Source organism: Myotis myotis, unplaced genomic scaffold, assembly GCF_014108235.1.
Source record: "Myotis myotis isolate mMyoMyo1 unplaced genomic scaffold, mMyoMyo1.p scaffold_m19_p_1, whole genome shotgun sequence".
Lineage (NCBI taxonomy): Eukaryota > Metazoa > Chordata > Mammalia > Chiroptera > Vespertilionidae > Myotis > Myotis myotis.
The window spans coordinates 195,121,951-195,147,952 of record NW_023416313.1 but is presented as its reverse complement, the minus strand read 5'-3'; the positions used below and the strand labels follow the sequence as shown (position 1 = coordinate 195,147,952).

General features: G+C 41.2%; 1 protein-coding gene across 3 annotated transcripts in view; it reads left to right on the top strand.

The window, feature by feature from the left end:
• WDR89 (WD repeat domain 89) overlaps positions 1-26,002 on the top strand; it is a 101,245-nt gene that overhangs the window by 46,663 nt on the left and 28,580 nt on the right. For 2 of the 3 annotated variants that reach the window (XM_036309502.1, XM_036309493.1), the window contains exon 2: positions 15,996-16,224. In XM_036309502.1, the coding sequence (XP_036165395.1) occupies positions 16,034-16,224 (191 nt within the window). In that variant the 5' untranslated portion in view covers positions 15,996-16,033. Of the gene's footprint in view, positions 1-15,995; positions 16,225-25,657; positions 25,853-26,002 lie in introns of those variants that run through there. The other variant, XM_036309508.1, reaches the window with a different exon arrangement.

Sequence of the window (26,002 nt, the reverse complement as noted above, 5' to 3'; positions counted from 1 at the left end):
GGAACCCCTAGCGCCTGTATGTTTTTCTTTATCAAATTATCCTGTTGTGTTTTGTTCACAGCATTGAAATTTTCTGGTGTATTTGTTTGCTTGTATATTCTTTCCCTACTAGCATGGAAGCTCCATGAGAGCATGGACCATATTTATCATGTTCTCTGCTTACTCCCAGCACCTAGAATTAGTAGGGACTCAATAAATATTTGTCCTATGTATGGCTGAATGGATCTATCTTATTTTTTTATAGTGCTGCATGGTACAATTACAGTTTACTTAACCATTACCCTATTAATGAACTTTCAGATTGCTGCTAACTTTTTGCTATAACAATGCTACTCTGAAGATTGTTGTGTCTTTTTTTTGTAATTGCATAGGGCAGGGAGCTAACAAGAAATAAATAAATAAGACTATATCCTGTTTTCTTCCCTGACATCATTTGTATTTCCTTTCCCACAGATATTTAAAGAGCCCTTATATACAAACTAATTTTTAAACATAAAATAAGTTCGTTGTTTTTAATAGTTCAAATTGAAAGAGGAAGTTGTTACTTTATCATCCAGAATGTATTCTCTGCCCCAGTCTAGTTAGATCTAAAATTCTCTTATATCTCAGTAATCACCATGGAATTATATGAAGCTAGAACAAGATCCTTAAAATTACCTCTGCAAATAATTTTTCATTCAATATTTCATCTCGTCATCTTATTCATCTCTGTTGGCTCCTTGCCTATACACATCCTCCGCAATCTATACTAGAATGTTAAATAGTCCCATACCGAACATTTTGTAACTATCATTTTAAATGGGTATTTATTGCAATTCATATTATTATACTTAAAATTGTTGGTATATTGAAATAAAGAAAATGTATAATTTATTTTAAGAAAATTAGTAGCAATTTTTAAAAGAGCAGATTTAATATTCTTTTTATTGAATTTATTGGGGTGACATTGGTTAATAAAATTGTATAGGTTTCAGGTATACAATTCTATAATGCGTTGTGTGTATATTGTACTGTATGTTTACCACCCTAGTTCAAGTCTCCTTCAATCACCATTTATCCCCCTTCTTCTACCTCACCCACCACTCCCCACTCTTGCAATCACCATACTGTTATCTGTGTCCCGAGGTCAATAATTTCTTGTGTTCCTTACTCTTTCCCTTTATAACTGTTCTTCTAAGTTTTTTGCTAAAATGAGACAATGTTTTATTCCTTGTAAGTACTATATACTATACCTAACTAAATTAATCCAATTGCAGAATATGTTCCTCTGGATATTACAGATTTTTTAAATCCAAAATAGTAATATTGATAAGACTGTATAATTAATTCTCAAATATTAATTCCAACAAATTGTCAATGTTGTATCAATTCAAACCCAAGAATATCTTATAAAATAACAATTGGCAAATGAACTACAAATGAGGCATAAGGACTAATTAACATATTTTAGGCAGGTAGTCTTTAGAGTTTATTATTACTAATTCCCCAAATAAAACATGTAAGCAGCAACCTCCATGTATTCAAACAAATACGTGAATACAATATAGAGCTTGAAGTACACGATGTGAAGTAACAGAAACCGTAGTCAAAATGTTTTTTAAAAATAAAAAGAATGAATTCCCTCATTTGATTGAGTGTCCAGCAGTAGTAGGCTTCAGACCAGGCGTGGTCCAGTGAAATCTAAAGCCATGGAAATAGTTATGATTGCTTCTGGAGAGTTTAGTCTTCACAACAAATGTTTCATCACCTATCAATTAAGAGTGTGTTCCTGAAGGGCTACGTTGTGAAGAACTATTCAAATTCTGCTGATAGAAGTGCTACAATCAAGTAATGATGTCTGTCCAAGAGCAAAGGGGAGAGGAGCTGGAAGATAAGAAGCCAATGGAAGGGACACTAAAGTTTCCAGAAGAACAAAGAGATCAACAGTGTGAAATGCTAGTAGAAGGATTCAGGATGAGGGTAGAGAAAAGCCATGGGTTTCATGCTAACCTTTAAAAGAGCAATTTCAATAATATGTATAGGAGGGGCAGCAGTCAGAGTACAATGAGTTAAGGGGGAAAAAGAAGTTGGGGGATGAAGCAGTAAGTACATTCCTGAGGTTTGTAGATTTGTGAAATTCGTAGATATTACATGTTAGAACTGATTTTATTACATACAGTTTTTTAAAATCTAGTTAAATCTAATATTAGACTGCAGCTGAATCAGGAAGATTATAAAACCTAAAGCAAACAATGTCCATCAAATGACTATAGCACCTGATCTTAAGCAATAAATTTTAGTACCCTTAACCTGGCCTTTTAGTACCATTTATCTCACATCTGTCAAAGTGAAAACATTAGGGAACCACATCAAGGGGATTACAAACTACCTGGAGCAGTGATTCTCCTTATGAAGTTCCTTGACCAGTAGCGTCAGCATCACCCGAGAAAGTGTTAGAAATGCAAACCCCCGAACCGTCTCAGACTTACTGAATCAAACCCTTGAGGGTGGGGCCCCGGTAATTTGTTGAACAAGCTCACCAAATGATTTGGATGCATATTCGAGTTATTGTAGTATAATATCACTTTCTCATTAAATAAGCCACATAGTTATTACGTTACTAATCTACTTGGTCTGCATGATTTAGACTACCTAGATTCTGTACCTTCAAACCAGTTCAAGGGGTTAAAGCTAACTAAGCCTTTTAAGCGTATGGCGGTCTATTGGTCAGCTGTGGTCTATTAAGAAAGCTCAGAGCTGGAGGAAGGATGATTACTCATTTGGGAACCAGCAATCCCTGCAAGTGAGAAAATCTCTCCCAAACTCCCCATGGCTTGAACTCAGAAGGCTCAGGCAACCAGAGCCAATTCCTAATACAGTGGGGCCTTGACTTACGAGTTTAATTCGTTCTGTGACGGAGCTCGTAACTCAAATTACTCGTATGTCAAATCAAAAGTGAACGAGTGAGACATGTGATGCTGGGCTGATGTTGTGGCGTTCACTGTGACGTTCGCTGCGCCAACTAGCGGTGGGGTATCTGAAGCTGGCTCATAACCCGAATTTTAGCTCGCAACTCAAAGCAAAAAATCGGCCGAGACAGCTCGTATCTCGAAAAACTCGTTAGTCGGGACACTCGTAAGTCAAGGCCCCACTGTACATTAAAACTGCATAAAGTAATTTTTGACATATTTGTGACAAATTTTTTAAAAATTTTTGGCTCACTACCCATTTGTAACATGTATCCTGCAAATCACCCCCACCCCCCATTTTCCTCCAACATTTATTTACAATGCTGTTACATACATATTATACTGCACTTCAAAATAAAAAGATCCCTTAAAAAGATCCCTTCATCTGGAAAGCATGCTTATCTTGTTGAGTTCTCCCTTTCAGCCTGCGATTATTTAAGGTCTTTATCTCTGTGTATTTCATAAACTGTTTCTTCCAGAGTAAGTCGAACAACTTGAAATTTGACTTCCACCTAAGTTATCCAGATTTTTAATTTAGCATTTTATTTTCTGCTATGCAGCATTCCTTAAAATCCTGAACTTGATGTACTTCATTTTGAAGACATTTCTTTGTGGGGGGGTGAGGGGGGGACCCACAAATTAATACATAATTATAAAGGTATAAAACAGCTAGAAAGAAACACATAACTCTTCTACTACTAGAGCTTAAGACTATAAAATAAAGACTGTCACCTGCTTAAGGATTGAGCAGAGGTGAGGAATGTTTTACTAGGTCTGAAATAAATCAATAATAAAAGGATGAAGACTTACCAACTGTTAATAATTAACTACCAGTTAAAACTTCAAAGGTCTAAAATGATTTATTACCAGAATGGAAATTAATCTTTGTGGCCAGACTTAACACACCCTCTGCTGTGTTCAAAAGAGAGCATGACTAATGTTTTGTTGGTAATTTCTAATATTGTATACCTACCAATGTGTCATTAGTAATACAGGTAGGACCTTAACTACTACATATGCTACCTTTTTCAAGGTTTTCAATATAAATCTTTCAAATAAGTGTTCAATATAAATTCTGGTGATACAGGTTGACATTTCTTAAAAAGATTCTGTCCTATTTCTGTATTTCTAGAATAGTAATCTCAATATTTTTATCTAATGAAGAATGCTCTCACTAGAATAAAAATTACATTTATATTTCAAAATTTAGTAATACGTGTAACCACAGAAATGTGGAACAGTAGTTGTTTTTTTCCAGAGAAAGTACTTCTCTATTTCTTTGCAGCTATTCAACAATATGTTGGAGTTTTGCAAACTCAGGAAATAACATTAACAACTTCCTTTCACTGTCCTTAATAGAGAAGTCCTAAAACTAATCAGCAGTAAGTTGTAAATTTAAAAAAATAATCAACCCTGACCGGTTTGGCTCAGTGGATAGAGCGTCGGCCTGCGGGTCCAAGGTTCAATTCCGGTCAAGGGCATGTACCTTGATTGCGGGCACATCCCAATTGGGGGGTGTGCAGGAGGCAGCTGATCGATGTTTCTAACTCTCTCTCCCTCTCCCTTCCTCTCTGTAAAAAATCAATAAAATATATTTTTTTAAAAATCAACTTTATTGATGTCTTTTATGTACAATAAGCTGGAGATCAGTGAGTTAAGTTGTAAATTTTAATGTTATCTATACTTTAAAGTGTATTGATTTCTGCTACATGTCAGTTAATCAAAATTAACCAGAATACTTTGAGATGAACTATTTGATTAACTTTTTAAAATAAGATGAGTGTTAAAAGAACACCTTTTTTAAATTTACAAATAAAATTTGCCATGACTTTTTAATTACTTTTTAAACAAAACAAAAACAATGAAAAGTCTAATCACCCCTTACAGTCAAAATCTGGAACACAAATGTTCATGTTCGTCTGTACAGACACCCTGCTCCCGAAGCTTTGAGACTGCTTCTTCCTAAAGGGGATTGTAGCAAAGACTTCTGATTGTGTACATATTTTAACATAGCCAATCAGAAGTGGCCATTTCAGTGCATTCATGTTTTTAAAATTTTATCATAAATTAATAAAACTTGCTTATAGTTACATAAAAAATTAAAATATAAATGATATGAAAATAGTCTCCTTTCTGCAGTTAAATAATCCTCAGAGGTAACCACTGTGATCAATTCTTCTGTAGACTTTTAAAAATGTATATATTAGCATACATATTTTAACTTAAATAAAATGAGCTATATATATGGCTATGTACATTTCATTTTTTATTTAAAAATGTATATGAGCCCTGACCAGTGTGGCTCACTGGTTGGAGCATCAGCCCAACAAAGGGTCTTGGGTTCAATTCCCAGTCACGGTCAAGTCCTGGATTGCAGGTTCAATCCCAAGCCTTGTCAGGGCTGCTGAGGGAGACAACCAATCAATTGCCTTTGCACTCTCTCACATCAATGTTTCTCTCTCCCTCCCTCCCTTCTTTCCACTCTCTCTAAAAATCAATGAAAAAAAATAACCTCGGGAAAGAATTAACAACGAAAGTGTATAAAAGATCTACCTAATTTTAATGCCTGAATATTATATTCTTGTAGCATCATTTAACTAGTATTCTATTTGTACAACTAAGATACATTGCTAGGTTTTAAAAAGTTACAATGACATAGTGACCATCTTTGTATATATATTTTTATGCAGTTATGTGAAGTGGAGTGGATGACTCAAAGCTTTTGTGGTTTTGCCTTGGCCAGGTGGCTCATTTTTTTTGGAGATACCATATACCAAAAAGGTTATGGGTTCAATCCCTGGTCAGGGCTCACAGGGGAGGCAGCCAATCAATACTTCTCTCTCTCTCTCTCTCTCTCTCTCTCTAAAAACAATCAAATAAGCCCTAGCTGATTTGGCTCAGTGGTAACAGCATTGGCCTATGGACTGAAGGGTCCCACATTCAATTCCAGCCAAGGACACATGCCTGGGTTGCAGGTTTGATCCCCAGTGTAGGGCATGCAGGAGGCAGCTGATCAATGATTTTCTCTCATCATTGATGTTTCTCTCTCTCTCACTCCCCCTTCCTCTCTGACATCAATAAAAAATCCTATATAATAAAAGCCTAATATGCTAAGTGTCCGGTCATTCCGTGGGCCATTCAACCAATCAAAGTGTGATATGCTAACACCACTCAACCGCTCGCTATGATGTGCACTGACCACCAGGAGGCAGACAGTCAACTGGTAGGTTAGCTTGCTGCTGGGGTCCGGCCGATCTGGACTGAGTGAGATGGGCTGGACATGCCCTGGAGCCCTCCTGCATCCCTCCCCGGCCAAGTGTGCACTGGAGGGTTCCCTCGGCCTGGCCTGCACCCTCTTGCAATCCAGGATCCCTTGGAGGATGTTGGAGAGCCAGTTTCAGCCTCATTCCACAGGCCAGGCCGAGGGATGCAGGAATTTGTGCACCGGGCCTTTAATTTATATATTTATATAATTTATATATATACATATATATATATATATATTTATTTATTTATTTATTTATTTATTTATTTATTTATGAAAATCAAATAAGCCCAGCCAGTTGAGTGTTGACCCATGAACCAGGAGGTCAGGGTACATGCCCCCGGCCCTCGGGTTGTGGGCTCCATCCCCAGTGGGGGGCATGTAGGAGGCAGCCTATTTTTTTTTTAATATATTTTTTATTGATTAAGATATTACATATGTGTCCTTGTCCCCACGATACCCTCTACCCCCCACCCCCCCACCCCCGCTCATGCCCTCACCCCCCCGTTGTCCATGTCCATTGGTTAGGCCTATATGCTTGCATATAAGTCCTTTGGTTGATCTTTCCCCCTTACCCCCACCCTCCCCTACCTTCCCTCCAAGTCCCGACAGTCCAATCAATGCCTCTCCGTCTCTGGATCAGTCCTTGTTCATCAGCTTATGTTGTTCATTATATTCCACAAATGAGTGAGATCCTGTGGTATTTATCCGCTCTCAAGTTCCATCCATGCTGTGGCAAATGGTAAGAGTTCCTTTTTCTTCTTCCTCTTCTTAAAGAATACCTTTCAGCATTTCATATAATGCTGGTTTGGTGGTGATGAACTCCTTTAGCTTTTTCTTATCCGTGAAGCTCTTTATCTGACCTTCTATTCTGAATGATAGCTTTGCTGGATAAAGTAATCTTGGTTGCAGGTTCTTGCTATTCATCACTTTGAATATTTCTTGCCACTCTCTTCTGGCCTGCATGGTTTCTGTTGAGAAATCAGCTGACAGTCGTATGGGTACTCCCTTGTAGGTAACTGACTGTCTTTCTCTTGCTGCTTTTAAGATTCTCTCTTTATCTTTTGCTCTTGGCATTTTAATTATGATGTGTCTTGGTGTGGTCCTCCTTGGATTCCTTTTGTTTGGGGTTCTCTGCGCTTCCTGGACTTGTAAGTCCATTTCTTTCACCAGGTAGGGGAAGTTTTCTGTCATTATTTCTTCAAAAAGGTTTTCAATATCTTGCCCTCTCTCTCCTTCTGGTACCCCTATAATTCTGATGTTGGTACGCTTGAAGTTGTCCCAGAGGTTCCTTACACTATCTTCATATTTTTGGAATCTCTTTTCTTTTTTCTTTTTCGGTTGGGTATTTTTTGTTTCTTTGTATTTCAAATCTTTGACTTGATTCTTGGGATCCTCTTTTCTGCTGCTGGATCTCTGTAAATTATTCTTTATTTCAGTCAGTGTATGCTTAATTTCTAGTTGGTCCTTTTTCATGTCCTCCATGGTCTCCCTATACTTATTGAGGGATTCATTAAATTTATCGGCGGTTTCCATAAAATTCTTGAAAAACCTTATAACCGTGGCCTTAAACTCTATATCCAATCGTTTGCTTTCTTCCATTTCTGCCATTTGTGACCTGTTTCTTTGTCTCCGCATTTTGGCAGCTTCCCTGTGTTGATAGAGTGGCCCTGTGCGCCAGGTGTCCTGTAGGGCCCAGTAGCTCAGCCTCCCCAGTTACCTGGGGTGGACACTCTTGGTGCACTCTTGGTGCCTTGGTTGTTGTAGAATCACTGGGAGGAATTGACCTCCAGGCCAATTGGCTGTGAGAATCAGCTGTGTCTAAAGTGGGAGAACTTCTGTGCTGAAGACACCCTTCTGGGGCAAGACTTGCTTCAGTGGGGCTTTGGTGCTCACTGAGTCTGCTCCCTGAGTGCGTCCCTTATGGATCTGAGGAGTTGCAGTCTGGATGGACCCCCTCTGACCACTGGGTACAGTGGCTCCTGGATCCAAGGAGGTGCTAATTCAGCCTCTGCCTGAGGCCACACAGCAGGAGCCACGAAGAGGCTCAGCTGTGAAGCAATGCAAGCCGCTGCGGGGCCTTGGGCCTTCTCTTGGAAGTTCCAGGTCTGCCTGGTTCGGCTGCAGTTAGGTACATTCACATGCAAAAGCCTCTGCCGCAGCCTGGGTGGGGCGGGGTCTCAGGGAGTCAGAGGGCGGAGAAAGCGGCCATGGCCGATTCTCTGCCCGGAGTCGCGTGTCTCAGTGTTCCGGTAACGGCTGCAAGCACCTCTGAGGGAAAGCCGCCCTCAAGTTCGCTCTCTGCCGGACAGACCAGCTTCTCCCCGTATGAGACCTGGGTCCCCAGAGACTTCCCGGAACCGGAGTTCAGAGCCGTCGGGAGTTTGTGATTCAAAAAGACAGCCGCGTCCTCAGGCGCCACCCCCTTTCCTCGCGCGCGTGCGCGCGCCGCCGTACCTCTGCACTTCACCTCCGCAGCGCCTCTGGCTCTCAGCGTGCTTTTCTTTCCTTCTAGTTGTGGAATTTACACTCAGCCAGCCTTCCTGTTGTTCTGGATGATGTTTGCTCAGTCCTTTGCGGTAATTTTCAATTGTTGTGTGAGGCGATAATTTCCCGGTGTTTACCTATGCTGCCATCTTAGTTGCTCAGGAGGCAGCCTATTGATGATTCTCTCTCATCACTGATGTTTCTATTTCTCTCTTCCTCTCCCTTCCTCTCTGAGATCAATAAAAATATATTTTAAAAATAGAGCAACTCTTCTTACCATTTATTTTTGTTGGTTTTGGAAAACACATTTTTCATAAAATATATTTTTCTGTTAACATGTAATGGGCTTAATATGTTACTTAAAATACTTTAAAATTTTGTTTTAACTTCAAGTAGGTAAGAATAGACAGACATAATGCACATAAACAAAAGCTCTTTGGGATCCTCATAATTTTTAAGAGTGAAGAGAGGTGTTAAGACCCAAAAGTTTTAAAACCACGGTTCTAAAATGCTCTCTCCTTCATTTATCTTCTCTCCCCCAGCATTATCATGTTTCTTCATGTACATGGAGAAATACATGTGTACCTGTATTATTCCCTCTACTTAAAGAGAGGGGACTCTCTGTATTTATCACAGTTTAATTCTAAATTCGCTCTCCTTTTCAAATTTATCTTTGCTTGACTCTGCTGCTCTGATAGGTAGCCACTGACTCATCTCTTGTTTTCCTTTCATTGCTCCAACTTCTCAGATTTATGCTCTTCACTTACTGGTAGATCCATCCCGAGTGTGGTGACTCATCGGGTGTGGAGAGTGTGGGAAGGAAATAGGGCAGGAATTCAGTCTTGCATCCTGCTAACTTCTTATTAACCTTCCTCAAGTATTGGTATTTTTGTATTATTCTTGCTCAAGAGCCTACAGAGTCCTTGCTTATCACCTCAGATATAAACTCTCTGCCTGTGTTCATTCTTACAATGTTATCCCACCTACGAGCCTTATCTCCCATTAACCCAGCGCAGGCCCTCTCTATGGAAAGGCTGATTGCCTCACATGCTCTTTCCCAATAATACACTTTGTGTACTGGCCCCTCCTATGACCTGGCTCGATGTAATCCAGCCTTTAACCCCAGTTCAGGTCCCATAGTCTCCATTAAGGTTCTGGAGTCTCTTTCTTCCCTCATCATCACAGCAAACATGTACTTGGTAGGTGTCAAGCTCTGGGCTAGACATTTGTGACAGAAAGTCAAAAGTTCGAATCAGCCCAGCAGGTCAGGAGGTCACAGTTCAATTCCTGGTTGCAGGCTTGATCCCCAGTAGGGAACACGCAGGAAGCAGCCAATCAATGATTCTCTGTCATCACTGATGTTTTTATCCCTCTCCTTTCCTCTCTGAAATAAATAAGTAAATATTTTTAAAGAGGCAGAATCAAACACACTCCCTGTCCAGCTCAGGAATGTATCCAATGGGGAGACTGACATGACCCTAATAATACTGTGTTCCAAGCATTTAAAATACATTGTTTCACATAATCCTCAAACAAACCCTATTATATCAGTAGTCCTACTGTCCATCTAAGAAATTAAACAGATATGTGGCCTGCTATCAGATATCTAACAAGTGCCAGGTTCTTCTTGACTCCAAGCTGGAGTTCTTTTTTTTTTTTTTTTTTTTTTAACATATTTTTATTTATTTCAGAGAGGATGGGAGAGAGAGATAGAAACATCAATGTGCCCTTGACCGGAATCAAACTCGGGACTCTTCAGTCTGCAGGCCAATGCTCTTTCCACTGAGCCAAACTGGCTAGGGCAGAGCTGGGATTCTTAATAATTATCTAATAATGACTGCTTTTTGACTGAAATAGATCAGAGCATAATGGGCAAAGTGGCGAGCAAGGCAACAAAAGCCTTTGTTTCTGGGAGGAGGCAGGTCTAGTAAGAGAAAGTTTCATGTTGTCCTTCTGTATACACACACACACACACACACACACACACACACACAACCCCCCAAATGCACCACAAGCAAGCATTATCAAGGGTATGATGTTAGGAGTGAAAGACAAACTTGGGCAACATGTTGCTCTCTTTTATGGATTCCCAAAGAATAGGTCATTGTCCATATTTTCACTTACACATCGAATTCATTGGTGTTAATTTTTTTATGCATCTGTTTCTACCATTTGAGCACCTACTGTGAGCTAGTGAGTATAGAAAGATGTCTTATACCCACTAGCTCACAGTAGGTGCTTAACACTTGTTCTCTCTTTTTGATTTTTAGAGAGAGAGATTATTGTTGTTCCACTTATTAATGCATTCACTGGTTGATTATTGTATGTGCCCTGACCGGATGAACCTGCAACCTTGGCATATCCAAAGGATGCTCTAACCAACTGAGCTACTGGGCCAGGGACTCAATGAGTGATCAGTATGCAGGATGTGTGAGGTTGGAGAGAGAATGCTGATAGAATAGATAAGGCAGGGTGAGGCCTGATTTTAAAGAGCATGCTCTGGAGATTTAAGCCTTACTGTGCCAGGCCAGCACAGCCAAGGGTTCGGTGAGTCTGAGGGGGTGGGGGTGGGGGTGTCCGCGAAGGATTAAAGATAGACAAGAGAATAAGCTGGGTCTAGTGGACCTCCCGTGCCTGGCTGAGGCCACAGAGAGATCCAGACGCAAGCTGAGCCTTTATTTTATAGCCACAGGTAAACAAGGTAGTGGTCACCATAGTTACAATGTTCTTGTGAGTTTCACTTGTTTTGGCAGCACTTGCTGCACCTCCCACAGCCCATTAGCTACCCAGATAAGATCTAAGGAGAGTCATAAGGTCAAACTTAATTATGCTAAGAGAGCTGTGCCCTCTAAGCTGGGACTTGTTTGTGGCTTTGCCAACAGGTCAGTCCCAGGCTTAACCCTATAACCGCTCCCTATGGCTTACTATGTAGGCAACAGGGAAGCTATAAGGGTTTTCTTTCTTTCTTTTTTTTTTTTTCTTTTCTTTTTTTTTAATTAAATCTTTATTGTTCAGATTATTACATTTGTTCCTCTTTTTTCCCCCCCATAACTCCCCTCCTCCCAGTTCCCGCCCCACCCTCCGCCCTCACTCCCCACCCGCTGTCCTCATCCATAGGTGCACGATTTTTGTCCAGTCTCTTCCCGCATCTCCCACACCCCTTTCCCCCCCAGGAATAGTCAGTCCATTCCCTTTCTATGTCCCTGATTCTATTATAATCACCAGTTCATTCTGTTCATCAGATTATTTATTCACTTGATTCTTAGATTCACTTGTTGATAGATGCATATTTGTTGTTCATAATTTGTATCTTTACCTTTTTCTTCCTCTTCCTCTTCTTAAAGGATACCTTTCAGCATTTCATATAATCCTGGTTTGGTGGTGATGAACTCCTTTAGCTTTTCCTTATCTGTGAAGCTCTTTATCTGACCTTCAATTCTGAATGATAGCTTTGCTGGATAAAGTAATCTTGGTTGTAGGTTCTTGGTATTCATCACTTTGAATATTTCTTGCCACTCCCTTCTGGCCTGCAAAGTTTCTGTTGAGAAATCAGCTGACAGTCGTATGGGTATTCCCTTGTAGGTAACTGAGTTTCTTTCTCTTGCTGTTTTTAAGATTCTCTCTTTATCTTTTGCTCTTGGCATTTTAATTATGATGTGTCTTGGTGTGGTCCTCTTTGGATTCCTTTTGTTTGGGGTTCTCCGCACTTCTTGGACCTGTAAGTCCATTTCTTTCACCAGGTGGGGGAAGTTTTCTGTCATTATTTCTTCAAATAGGTTTTCAATATCTTGCTCTCTCTCATCTTCTGGCACCCCTATAATTCTGATGTTGGTACGCTTGAAGCTGTCCCAGAGGCTCCTTACACTATCCTCGCATTTTTGGATTCTTTTTTCATTTTGCTTTTCCGGTTGGGTGTTTTTTGCTTCCTCACTTTTCAAATCATTGACTTGATTCTTGCGCTCCTCTGGTCTGCTGTCGGGAGTCTGTATAATATTCGTTATTTCAGTCCGTGTATGCTTAATTTCTAGTCGGTTCCCCAATATAACATCGAGGGTCTCATTAGTTTTCTTGTAGATCTCATTAAGTTTATCGGCGGCTTCTAAACAGTTCTTGAGAGACCTTAAAAGTGTGGTTCTGAACTCTATATCTTCCATTGACAATTTTGTCCTGTTTCTTTGTCTCCGCATTTTGTTATGCTTCCTTGGTGCACCCCCTAGTGGTCTTTGTTCGCAGTCTTATAGTTAAACCTTGATTGTTGTAGCTAATACCAGGGAGGGTTTGACCTCCAGGCCAAGTGGCTATGAGAATCAGCTGTGTCAGCAGTGAGAGAACTTCTGTCCTCTAGGGAGGTGCTAATCTGGCGTTTGCCTGAGGCTATCTGGCAAATGCCTCAGTGCAGGGCTTGGTTGGGGCGGGTCGCACAGGATCAACAGGGTGGGCTGGAGAGAGCAGTTATGGCGGCTCTCAGTCCTGTACCCAGGGGCTCTGCCTCTCTGAGTCCCAGCACCCGCTGCAAAGCTCGGAGAGAAAGCTGCACTCGCTCTGACCGAAGCCAGACAGTCCCGCTTCTCCCGTTTGAGTCTGGGTCCCTAGAGACTCGCCCAGATCTGGAGCTCAGAGTCTGCGACTCCCTCCCGATTGAAAACGCCAACCGCGCCCTCCGCCGCCAGCCCGCTCCGCGCACTCCGCACCTCAGAATTTGACTTCAGCACTACGCCTCCTCTGAGTGTCCGTATGCGTTTCTCTTTCCTCCTAGTTGTAGGACTTCCACTCAGCCAGCGTTCCTGTGGTTCTGAGTGACGTCCGTTCTGTCTTTTAGTTTCACTTTTGAAGTAGTTGTTCAAGGCAGCAAACTCCCGCGTTAACCTATGCCGCCATCTTGGTTCTCCCAAGGGTTTTCTGTTAATAGTACTTACTCCCCCCTCCCCAAAGTTACCATTAAGCTCTGGCCAGCATTGCTCAGTGGTTAGAGCATTGGCCCGCGCACCTAAGGGTAGTGAGTCCAATTCCAGGCACATAGCTGGGTTGCAGGTTCAATCCGCAGCCCCTGTGGGGGTATGTGCGGGAGGCAACCAATCCATGTGTCTCTCTCACATAGATGTCTCTGTCTGTCTGTCTGTGCCTCTCTCTTCACCTCCCTCCCTCCTATCACTCTCTCTAAAAAGCAATGAAATAAATATCCTTGGGTGAGGAATACAAAAAATAAATAATAAATTAAAAAGCCTACACTTAAGAACAGTTGTTTCTTGCCCTGCCCGTAGTGCTGGTCACCAGGCAAATGTCCTTACCTCTTCTGTTTACCTGAATTTACAGCCATATTTCTAAATGTTTTATAGGGTTATTTTTTTAGATATTGACTTCCCACTATAGGGTATGAGGACTTCATTTTCCATGGCCCACTCCCCTCATTATTGCGAATGCTTTTTGGGTCTAGGATACTGTAAGCCTAGGATACTGACATTTCACAATAATGTACCTTTAGTATGTGTTCTCATTTATTGCTTAAGGGATGCAATGGAGACTCATGTCTTCTTCTAGGGACATTTTTTTGTTTTGTGTTTTTTCTTGTGGTTGTTAATCCTCACCCAAGGATATTTTTCCATTGATTTTTAGGGAGAGTGGAAGCGGGAGGGAAAGACAGAGAGAAACATCGATGTGAGAGAAACACATCCATTGGTTGCCTCCTGCAGGAGCCCTGACCAGGGCCTGGGCCAGGGAGGAACCTGCAACTGAGGTATGTGCCCTTGACTGGAATTGAACCCGGGACCTTTTGGTCCATAGGCCAACGTTCTATCCACTGAGCCAAACGACTAGGGCTAGGGACATTTTATTTATATATATATTGATTTCGGAGAGGAAGGGAGAGGAAGAGAGAGATAGAAACATCACTGAGAGAGAATCATTGATCAGCTGCCTCCTGCACACCCCACACAGGGATCGAACCCACAACCTGGGCATGTGCCTGACCAGAAATTGAACTGTGATCTCCTGTTTCCTAGGTCAACGCTCAACCACTGAGCCACACTGGCTGGGCTCTGGGGACATTTTTGTATTATTTCTTTGATAAATGCCTCTCCTCCATTTTCTCTCTCCTCATTCCAGACCTTGTATCAATTGAAACTCCTGAATTAATTCTATAAAATTTTTTTCTTCTATTTTCCATCTTTGCTTTCTATTCTACGTTTTGTGATTTTTTTGCATTTCCAACGAGCTCTTTCTTAAAATAGAATCTGTATATCAAGCCCTTCCTTGTTAACTGATATATGTTACACATGTAATTAGCATGTTAGAGAAAGCTTGTTATATATATGTTAGATATAATACACACTAATACCTGTTTTATGTGCAAACTCTTCTCTTTGTGAGTATAATGAAAATTAGTTTTCCCTACTTCAACCCTATTTTCTCCAGGTCCTACTTGCTTTATGTTGGAGCAGCGGTTCTCAACCTGGGGGTCGCGACCCCTTTGGGGGTCGAACGACCCTTTCACAGGGGTCGCCTGAGACCATCGGATAACACATATATAATTACATATTGCTTGTGTGATTAATCACTATGCTTTAATTATGTTCAATTTGTAACAATGAAATTGGGGGTCACCACAACATGAGGAACTGTATTAAAGTGCTGCGGCATTAGGAAGGTTGAGAACCACTGTGCTGGAGGTTTCCTCCAATGTCTGGGACTTGGCTGTCTGTCCATTTTCAAAGCTGAGAGTGTGTGGGATGGGAGAAGGGACCTGGGAGTCCTTGGACAGACTTTTGGTCCCATGTCTAAAGCTATCTAGTGGCCTCTGGTGCCTGTAAGTACTGAACCTCTGAGGGGTTTTCAGAACTCATTAACTTGTTTTCATTTACATTTCTGATTTTTGTTCCTTAAATTGTTACTTCCTCCACCCTGCTAAATCAATTAACACTCTCCCATTCAATTTTCATCTTCCTATAAATTTATTAAAATCTCATTTTTTCTCTCTTGTTTGCTTGGTTCTTATGGGTTAACTTTTCCCATTCCTTTATAATTTTAGAAAATGGGAGGAGGCAGAGAGAAACTCTGTTACTCTACCTTTTAAAATCAAAAGTCCACTGAAGTTCTAAGTAGGCAGGTTAAGGAATTCTTACCTTTTTAAAGATAAAATATAGGTGACTTTATAGAGAAGAGGCTGGAGAAGGGAGAAAATGGAGGCAAACAAAGTTGGTTTAAAGCTGTTGTAAAGTCCAAGTAAATCATGAGTGGCTGAGTTAGGGAGGTTGTAGTGGGGAAAGCAAGGATACATAAAAATGTGTTTTTTCTTACAGGTACTATCAACACTTGACTTAATGAAGAGGGTCAAATTATGTCAAGGCTTTCAGTGTGGTTGACTGCGATAGCGAAGGTGGAGGCCATTGTTTGTGGAGCTTTGGAAGCATTTACATTCAGAAGGAGGCGAAGGGACTGGAAGAAGACTGGGATGAAAGAGAACCAAAGGACTGTGGTGTTTGGTTTCAAGATGGGGGAGAGGGGCGGAGTCAACGTTTTCCAATGCAGGTAGGTCCCGTCAGACAAAAGCAGAGAAAGCCTCTGCATTTGGCAATTCAAAGTTGAGTTGCGACCTTTGAGAAAAAGGTTTTCATGGAAGCCTAGAGACTAAAGCTATATTCTAGCAGATTGAAGAATGAAGGTAATGAAATAGAGGCAGAATGTAAGGTATTATAGAAAATGGAATAAATCAATGTGTAGTCAGGGTCACAGGAACGTTCTTTATAGAGCAGAAGACATGTATATTTGTAGGAAGAAGGAAAAGATAGCACTGTGGAAGAGATTGCAAATAAAGTGAGGATGCAATTGATGATTCAAGACCTCAGAGGACATGTGATCAAGTTCATGGACAAAGATTGACCTCAGAAAGAAGGGCACTCCTGAGATTTCTAGGATCTTCTTCTCATAAACTCTGCTCCCCTTAAAACACACACACATACACCCACCCACGAGGTTTTTGTCTTGCAAAAAGGGTATTTCTCTCTCTCTCTCCCATACACACACACACATACACACCAGTTCAATTTATGGGAAACAGTAACTCATTGTAACATATGTCCTAAAATATTAGTTATTCAGTCCACAACAACACAATGGATGCTTTATCAAAAGAGTCTAAAGTTGGCTTTGTCATTTCTACTCCTTGTCCCCACCAAAGTCTCTCCATCAGTGTGGAGTGAACAGGGTATCTCTGGTCATCCAAGAGATAACTGTTGTATAAAATATCTATATGCATGTGTGCACATATACATTCACAGGCACACACATACAAACACATACTTCTCAGAAAGAATGTAAACTTATCGTTCTATCATTCTCCACTCTCTTAGCCTGCTTCATTTTTCTTCACAGCACCAGAGCCAATTTTCAGTCAATGTATTTTAGCATGGCTACATCAATTGCTGTAATATTGAAATACCCTACTTCTATGCTGGCAAATAAATAACTGCTGTCCCAGATCCTGAGTCCATCCCCTGCTCTTATTACCCCAGCACTAAGACCTTCCCAGGATTCCGCAACTAAAGGCCTAACACTAGTCACAACAAAGCTAAGGCTGGCCTATTTCTTTTTTACATTTACTAATGAGAAAGAGATTTATCGTTCCACTTATTCATGCATCCCTTGGTTGATTCTCGTACATCCCCTGACCGGGAATTGAACTATGACCTCCTGGATTATGGGATGACGCTCAATCAACTGAGCCACACCAGCCAGCCCTAGTGTCAAGTATTTTTAATATTCCACCCTGTATAGTACTTATCATTAGCTAAAATTACTTTACATACTTTAAAACATTTTTTAAATTATATATTTTTAAAGCATCACTCTTTTTTAAAATATGTACATATTTTATTGATTTCAGAGATGAAAGGAGAGGGAGAGATAGAAACACCAATGATGAAAGTCATTGATTGGCTGTCTCCTGCATGCCCCACACTGGGGATCAAGCCCACAACCCAGGTATATGCCCTGACCATGAATCCAACAGTGAACTCCTGGTTCATAGGTTGATGCTCAACCACTGAGCCACACAAGCACGGCTCTTTATATTCTTTTTAATATAAATTACCAATATTGTCAGTCTGCCAAGTAGAAAGTAAGCTGCATGAGGGCAGGGACTTTGTTTTAACATTATATCTCTGTTATCCTTTTCCCCACTGAGTGCTCAGAGTGAATTCCTTACCATATCTGGAGAAAAAGAATTTTCTGAGACTCCCAAGGGAGGATGAGTGATTTCTATTTGCGTGGAATTATATCCCTGCATCTCTAAAGTCCCATTTCCCTTAACCCAGTCCCGGAAAATGTACAGCTGGGGATTCAGTAGAGCTAGAAGCAAAGCCAATGTCCAGAATTTCCGTTCCATGGTGGAGCTGGGTCCTGTGTAGCATCAGGCTAGTTGCAGTCCATTAGTCCATTCTGTGTGTGGGGTCCACATGGCCGTGGGCTATATGGGCAAGTGCAGGAGCCTGAGAACTCCCCAAGCCAGGAGTGAAGAGAGCATGAGCACAAACCGGGAAGAGAGCGAACTCCTTTGTTTTCTGCCAAGGGCCATTTGGATATTTATAACATATTTCATAGGCCATACAAAATTATCAACTTAAAAATTAAGTTTGCCCAGTCAGTGTAGCTCAGTGGTTGATCTGTGATTCTATCATTCATGTTTCTATCTCTCCCTCTCCCTTCCTCTCTGAAATCAATAAGAAAAAATGTATTTTAAAAAGTTAGACTTCTATATTCAATGAATTCAACTTACTCCTAAGGCGTTGGCAGGGCCAGACCAAATGATTTCGTGACCTTATATGGCCTTTGGGGGCCGAGGGCCGGAAGTTCCCCACCCCTAGTTTAGGGGATTAAGTATCTCAAATCTCCCCATGCTTGCAGTGGTCACGGCTACTGTGGCCAATTATCTATCTCCAGGTATGACTGTCAGTCAATTACCTTCCCTATTTCACCCAGACTTTACTGGGCATGTGTCTAAACTGTAGCTTTCTGGCAACGCTGCACAAATGGCATGCCCATAATACTTGGCCTTCCCTTTGCTCCTTTCCAGTTACTCATAACTAGGTTAAATTACAACAGTATCATCTCCAGGACCTAAAATATACCAGGCACATAATGGATGATCAGAAATATTTGTTAAATAGGAGATATCTGTAATGCTATCAACAATAAAATATATATTTAAAAATGGGGAAAAATATTTGTTGAATGAATGAGCCAATTTTTTAAGGAAAAATATTTTCTAAATAAAACACATTTTTAATGTAAATAGATGTAGTTTTTTGTTACTTTTTTCAGAGTGGTTTCTGTATCTCATTTTTTTATCTTCCAGTTTCCTATTCATGCCCAGAGGCCTCCTTGTGGGTAAGAAATAACCAAAACAGTAAACATTTCATGTTACAGAATCATCTACCTCTAAGGCTACCATCTGTCAATTCAAAGGCCCAGTAAAACTGAAATCCTTGCTTCTCCTTATCTTAGATAGATCAAATAGGCAGTCAAAGCCACTATTTATAGAAAAGAGATTTGTTTTTCTCCTACCCAGAGCATTCTCAGAGGTGGGGGCTGTTATGTCCAGATTTCAAGATCCCCAAAAAGACCACACCAGGGAGCCAGCCAGTCCGATGCAAAAGCAGAGGGTCCTTTATTGAGCTAGCTCGACTCCCCCACCCTGGCTGACGCAGCAACCGGAAGCAGAGTGAAACAGCCATGAGAGAAACAGGGTTTTAATAGGGGGTGGAGTGAGGGGAGGGGAGCTGACTGTGGGCCCTGCCGATTGGCCAGGCGCCAGTCGGGTCTTCTTACACAGGATGTGGTCATCTCTATGGCGCGTATGTCCCTTGATTGTCATTGGTTAGTTTAAAGAAATCCCGGGCGTGGCCAGCAGGGGCCTGGGCTTCTGGGAAGAAGGTACTCTCCTGAGCACATGGCGGCTGCCCCAACATGGAGGGTACGGGGCAAGATGGAGGGCATAGCCCTCGCCCTTTCAGGGGCAAAGGATATAATTTATCCTATTTATACTTGGTATTTATGATCTTGCTTTTTGAAAACAGTTTTCTTCTTTTAACTGTTCATGCTGTTCTAAGTAGTTGTTAGGTAAATTTTTTCAAATGTTATTTTTTAAATATGGGAGATTTATGGGAGAAATTACATCCCACAAGTTTAAGTGGGAAATGATTATCAAAAGTAGCAAATTTTATAGTTCAAACCAAAAACTATCATGTATTGATTTTCAATATTGGAATTTAAGGGTGAAAAATGCTAGTTAATTAAATTAATGTATTCATGACTGAAACTTAAATTTACTTAATGTTCATTTTATCTTCTAAATTTTCCTTTTATTAGCCTGAGAGCAATCATCTGATTACAAAATTTATTCAAGATGTCAACTCTCACTGAGACTATTTTATCTCCTTCATTACCATAATGTACTTCTTAAAGTGAAAGAAAACATTGGCTCTATTGCAATGTGATATTATTGCTCAGATAATAAGATGCTGGCAATCAAGAGCAAATCCATCTTTTTTTTCGGAGAGGAAGGGAGAGGGAGAAAGAGGTATAAATATCAATGAGAAAGAATCATTGATCGGCTGCCTCCTGCATGCCCCACACTGGGGATTGAGCCCACAACCCAGGCATATGCCCTGACTGGGAATTGAACCGTGACCTCCTGGTTCATAGGTCGATTCTCAACCACTGAGCCACGCCGGCCAGACGAGTAGATCCATCTTTATTGTGTATTCTGCCAAGAAAATTTACAGCGTGGGGCAAAAGTAGGTTTACAGTTGTTCATATGTAAAACAATACAAAAATTAATAAATACCAATACAAGAATAAACTCTGTTTTGTGTGTTCACAACTGCAAACCTACTTTAGCCCCTTTGTATTTACTATAATGCTTAGAAAATTAAATTTAATCTCCTATAACTATTTTCCTAGGATAGGAGATGAGAGAGTCAAGCAATATGTAAATCTAAAAAAAAACAGATAATGAGTAGGGATACCATTGGTATTTGAGTCTGGTGGCTAACAGTTCTAGCACTCCTACGAATGAAAACAGAAGGCTTTCATAGTTCTTTTACAGCTCAGATAAATGATTTTGTATTATCATGTAGAGATACAGAGAGCAGTCTTTATAAATGAAGTGACATCTGTAATTTGTTATAAATAATCAAATAAGAGATAGTGGGTGCAAGTATAGATATAAGTTTAGCAATCAGTTGAAGGTGGGTGATAGGGTCATACACATAAGAGTCCATACCGGTTTTTCTACATTTGTGTCTGATGGAACTTTCCAGACTGAACAGGTTTTACAACCTGAAAGGTAGAATCAGGACAGAATTGGTGCAGGTATTGAGGAGAAAAGAAAAACGGTGGAAATTTGTAGTGGTATTTGCCTTAGCAATTTAATAACATTCAGCTTGTCCATCTAGAGCCAATTTTGTGGCATATGCCCTGAATCAACTTCACATGTGTGTGCAAACAGACATATCTTATTTAAGAAAATAGTGAATTTATTTTCACAGTAATTATCAAGATCCCAAGCTGCTCCTTTTGGTCCTAACCATACTTCTCTGTTTAAATAAAAGACCCAGAGACTAATTTACCATATACTCAGGCCTTTTTCTCTTCTCTTAATTCCATTTAAAGTAGCTATGTTACTGTTTGCTCATTCTTTTTAAATTCAAGGTGGCAGGAAGAGAACATACAGCTTAAACTAGTCAAATTGCCAGCCACCTTTGATCAGCTCTGTGAAGAGGTTTCCTGGAGATAATTGGTGTGTTTTTTTAACGTCACCATCAGTTTCAGTAATAGTTCTGCCTATTCCCCAGCTTTCATGTGCTAAACTAAAAGGGGTAATAGTAAAGTCCATCTTAAAACGGAAGGAGTTAAAATATCACCACTATCTTGAAACACACACACACACACCATTTGGCATAGTGACTGGTATAAACCAGTGGGTACCTGTCACAGGATGTCCTCACCACCCCACACTTTGGCTTCAAGGGCAGTCCTGTTGACATTTCAAAAGCTCCAAAGCTGATAACGTGCCAGAAAGTACTCCTTACATAGTAGTATGCATGTCTAAGTGTGGGCCTTAGGTATCGGGAAACACTCAGGGGGCTCTGGGATTCAATAGTTGGGCAAAGGAGTATGGTGCTTAGGAATGGAGCCAGAAGCTCCAAATGCAGGCTGTCAGGCCAAGGTCTCAAGGACCAGCCAGCCAAATGAAGCAGGGAGTCAGAGAGGCAGGCTGGAAAATGGGATTGATTTGTACGTCCTGTATAACTTATTCTAACCCACTCCCACACATACAAGACAGTGTCAAATATTGTTCCCTGGAATGACTTCTAAGCCCGAAACCCCACTCTCAAATGATCTGAAGTTCTTCATCTATGTGTTATTGTGAAGGTATTTTGTAGATGTGATTAACGTTCATAATCAATAGACTTTAAATAAAGGAGATTGTCCTACATAATCTGGGTGGGCCTGATTCAATTAATTGAAAGGCCTTGAGAGTAGAACTGAGGTTTCCCAGAAGAAATTCTGCCTGTGGGCTGAAACTTCCCTCATGCTTGGGAGTTAATAAATAGCCTGCTGTAGGGTCAAGCCTGGACTGACCTGTGGCAGTGCCAGAAACAAGTCCCAGCTTGGAGGGCAGAGCCATCTTAGCATAATTTAAGCTTGACCTTATAGCCCTTCCTAGCTTCCTAGGTAGCTAATGGGCTGTGGGAGGTGCAGCAAGTGCTGCCAAAACAAGGTGAAACTCACAAGAACATTGTAAACATGTTGACCACTACCCTTGTTTTGCTTTGTGTGCTCTGACTATAAAATAAAGACTCAGCTTGTAGGCTGTGGTAGTCTCTCCATCAGAGCAGCAGCGTCCCACTGATCCCCAGCTGTATGCTCTTGTCTGTCTTCTTTAATCCTTCACTGCCCCTCCTCAGGCTCACCGAACCTGCTGGATGGGGCACAGCCTGCCTTTTCTAACAACCTGCTATATTCAGGCTTGACCCCTAGCCAGCCCCCACAACTGTGTAAGTCAATTCCTTGCAAAAAATTCCTTCATGTATATTGCCTCCTGGTTCTGTTTCTCTTGTATACAAAAAAGGGGCCACATACTAAACTTGACAAGATCAGGGGAGGCCTTACAAACTCAGAGACCTACAGTAACCACATGGGATTGTCTGAAATTAAAACTCTAACTAAAAGCGAGTCATGGTGGGTAGTAAAGTTCTAGGCCGGCATCTTCCCTGACAGGTCAAGCTTTACCTTAACTGAGCCTACTGTCTTTTGCATCTACAATAACATATCTTTGGAACGTCAGGGTAATTTCCTTTTTTCCAGACCTCTCGCTGCACCAGGACATAGACCACAAAACCCCTCATTGCTATTGTTATCCTGTTAACTGCTGACTGTCCTGTAACCACAAATGTAAAAGAAGTTTGTGTCTATTTGTTTTACTTTTTATCCAATCCCTGAGATTTCCCTGCTTTGCTTTCTCCCGCCTCCCTACCACCAGTGGATTTCATGTAACCCCCTTCTATCTTCCCCTTTGATTCTGATGTATAAAATAACTGGTAAAACTGCCATTTTCTGGAGCTTTTCTCAATCTGTTGAGATTTTGCTTCCTGGCAATTGTCATCAGTTTGGCTCAAGTAAACTTACAAAAATTCTCTACAGGTTTAAATGTTTCTCATATTAACACTCTGGTTGAGCCCTGATACAGTGATTGAGCATGAGTATTTCAAGTAGTATTATGTACAATTTGGACTTTATATTTTAATAATAACAAATACAAATATTTGTATTTTAATAGCAAATACAAATAGATTTATTTATTTTTAAAAAAATATATATTTTATTGACTTTTTACAGAGAGGAAGGGAGAGGATAGAGAGTTAGAAACATCAATGAGAGAGAAACATCAATCAGCTGCCTCCTGCAAACCTCCTACTGGGGATGTGCCCGCAACCAAGGTACATGCCCCTGACCAGAATCAAACCTGGGACCTTTCAGTCTGCAGGCCGACGCTCTATCCACTGAGCCAAACCGGTTAGGGCACAAATAGATTTTTATATATAGGAGTGAGTGCATGTGGGAAGGGGGGAAGGGCGGTATAAACAAGAGTTCGCTTTTTGACTAGGTCCGACCTTGGGCTCCTATGTCCTTCCTTGTAGTGTCCAGTTCTAGTAAGAATCCTGCTAAGTCATTTTATCTAGAATTCCTCTCCCTCAATATCTGATTGGGTTCTTTACCCTACATTATCCTCCAGGCATATCTCTTATCCTAGCCTGCTTTCAGTAAGAATCTTTTGAGTAGATCTAACAATAATTCTCCTTACCCTCTGATGTTTCCTCTTAGTAATTTTCTATCCACAGACCGCCCCCCCCCCACAACAACCAACTACTTGACTAGAAATTCCCACTTTTCTTGTTGTATTCAATGTTGAGCCCATTTTTTTCTCCTATATTACAAAACCCCACCGTAATAGTCCCCGTTGAAAAAAATGATTTAGTGACTTTAACAAATATACATATATATCTACATATATATTTCAAAAGGTTTATACTGCTATATCACGTATACAGCTTTTAAAACGCTGACATGAAAAATGTTGAGATTAAAAAGTAAATACAAAGAGGGGTTGTAATTCTCTTCCTGTATCTCTAGCAGGGGTGGGCAAACTTTTTGACTCGAGGGCCACAATGGGTCCTTAAACTGGACCGGAGGGCTAGAACAAAAGCATGAATGGAGTGTTTGTGTGAACTAATATAAATTCAAAGTAAACATCATTACATACGGTCTTTTTTTTCAATAGTTTTATTCATTTCAAATTTTGCCCATGGCTGGAGAGTCATCTTGCATTTATCTCACAGTATGTACAGTTGCTAAATTTAGGGTACTTTTCTTTTTTTAATATATTTTTATTGATTTCAGAGAGGAAGGGAGAGGGAGAGATTGAAACATCAATCAATGATGAGAGAGAATCATTGATTGGCTGCCTCCTGCACGCCCTCTATTGGGGATTGAGCTTGCAACCCAGGCATGTGCCCTTGACTGGAATCGAACCTGGGACCCTTCAGTCCTACGCTCTATCCACTGAGCCAAACCGGCTAGGGCAAGGGTACTTTTCAAATTTTCTCAAATATACACTAATATCAAAAAGACCGTCTTGTCGTCACAGTAAAAATTTTACAAACCAGACATGTTACTATTCACCCTAGTATGGTAATTACGAACAACTAGCAGAGCACCAAGCTGAGTAGGAAAGTGTCTGAAACACTAATATTTCCTTTACAAACATGTACATGGAGTCTTTTCAGTTTAACTAAGTGTCTTTTGGCTTTAATGGATAAAAAAAACATATCGCAACACATCAGGACGTCAGCAGGTGTTAATGAGGATTCAGTGGCAACCACCACATTTCAAGATATAGGACTTGCGCGTTGGGGACTACAAATGAGTTCCCTGCGGGGGAGGTGGAGCGACCTTTAAGTTGGTAACTTTTTCAGCCAACGACACAACCACGCCAAAGAGGGAGTAAAAGACTGGTTCCTTTGAGTCATACTTAGAAGTTCTGAGTGTATTCTTGCTAAGGATGTCTCACCTGTAGGAGAAACTTCTGAGACGTTATAGCAATTCCCTACCCAACATTGGCCCGGCGGGAGTTCTCGCATCTAACCCAGGAAGGAACTCACGTGGCCTAGTGTCAACGGAAGAACCCCGTCCCCAGCGGAAGAGGCGGAACCCGCTTGATTCTTGCCCTTTATTGGCCACGCAGCCAGGAGGCTAACCCTTCATCACAACCAATGAGCGGTTGAAACTTCTGGTAACGTCACCTAGCGTACCGGCGGTGGGGTGCGGCGATCTACGTAAACTGGCTCTACACAGGCGCAGACGTCCTGCTGTCGGCCAATCGGAAGAGAGGCCGGCTGCCGGCAATTCCTCGCGTCTCCCCGCCTCTTTCGCTTCCCTGCGCTAGGGCCCGCCTCTCTGTTGCTGACCAATCCTCTTCAGTTTCCGTGGCGCGTTTACCCAATCAGAGAGGTAGAGGGTGGAGTTCCGGTTGTCCGCTCTGCGCCGTGACTGAGCTCGTGTTCTCTGCCGCACCACTTGTGATCTTGTAGCTGAGGTACATTTCCTAGGGCCGGGCTGGGCGAATGGCCGGGCTGGGCAGCTCTCCAGCCAATGGCGGCTAAACGGCTGAAGTCTAGCGCTGAGGGTAGTGGGGAGTAGCCGGGGGGAAGGACCACGCGTTGGGGCTTCTGTTGCCGCGGTCCGA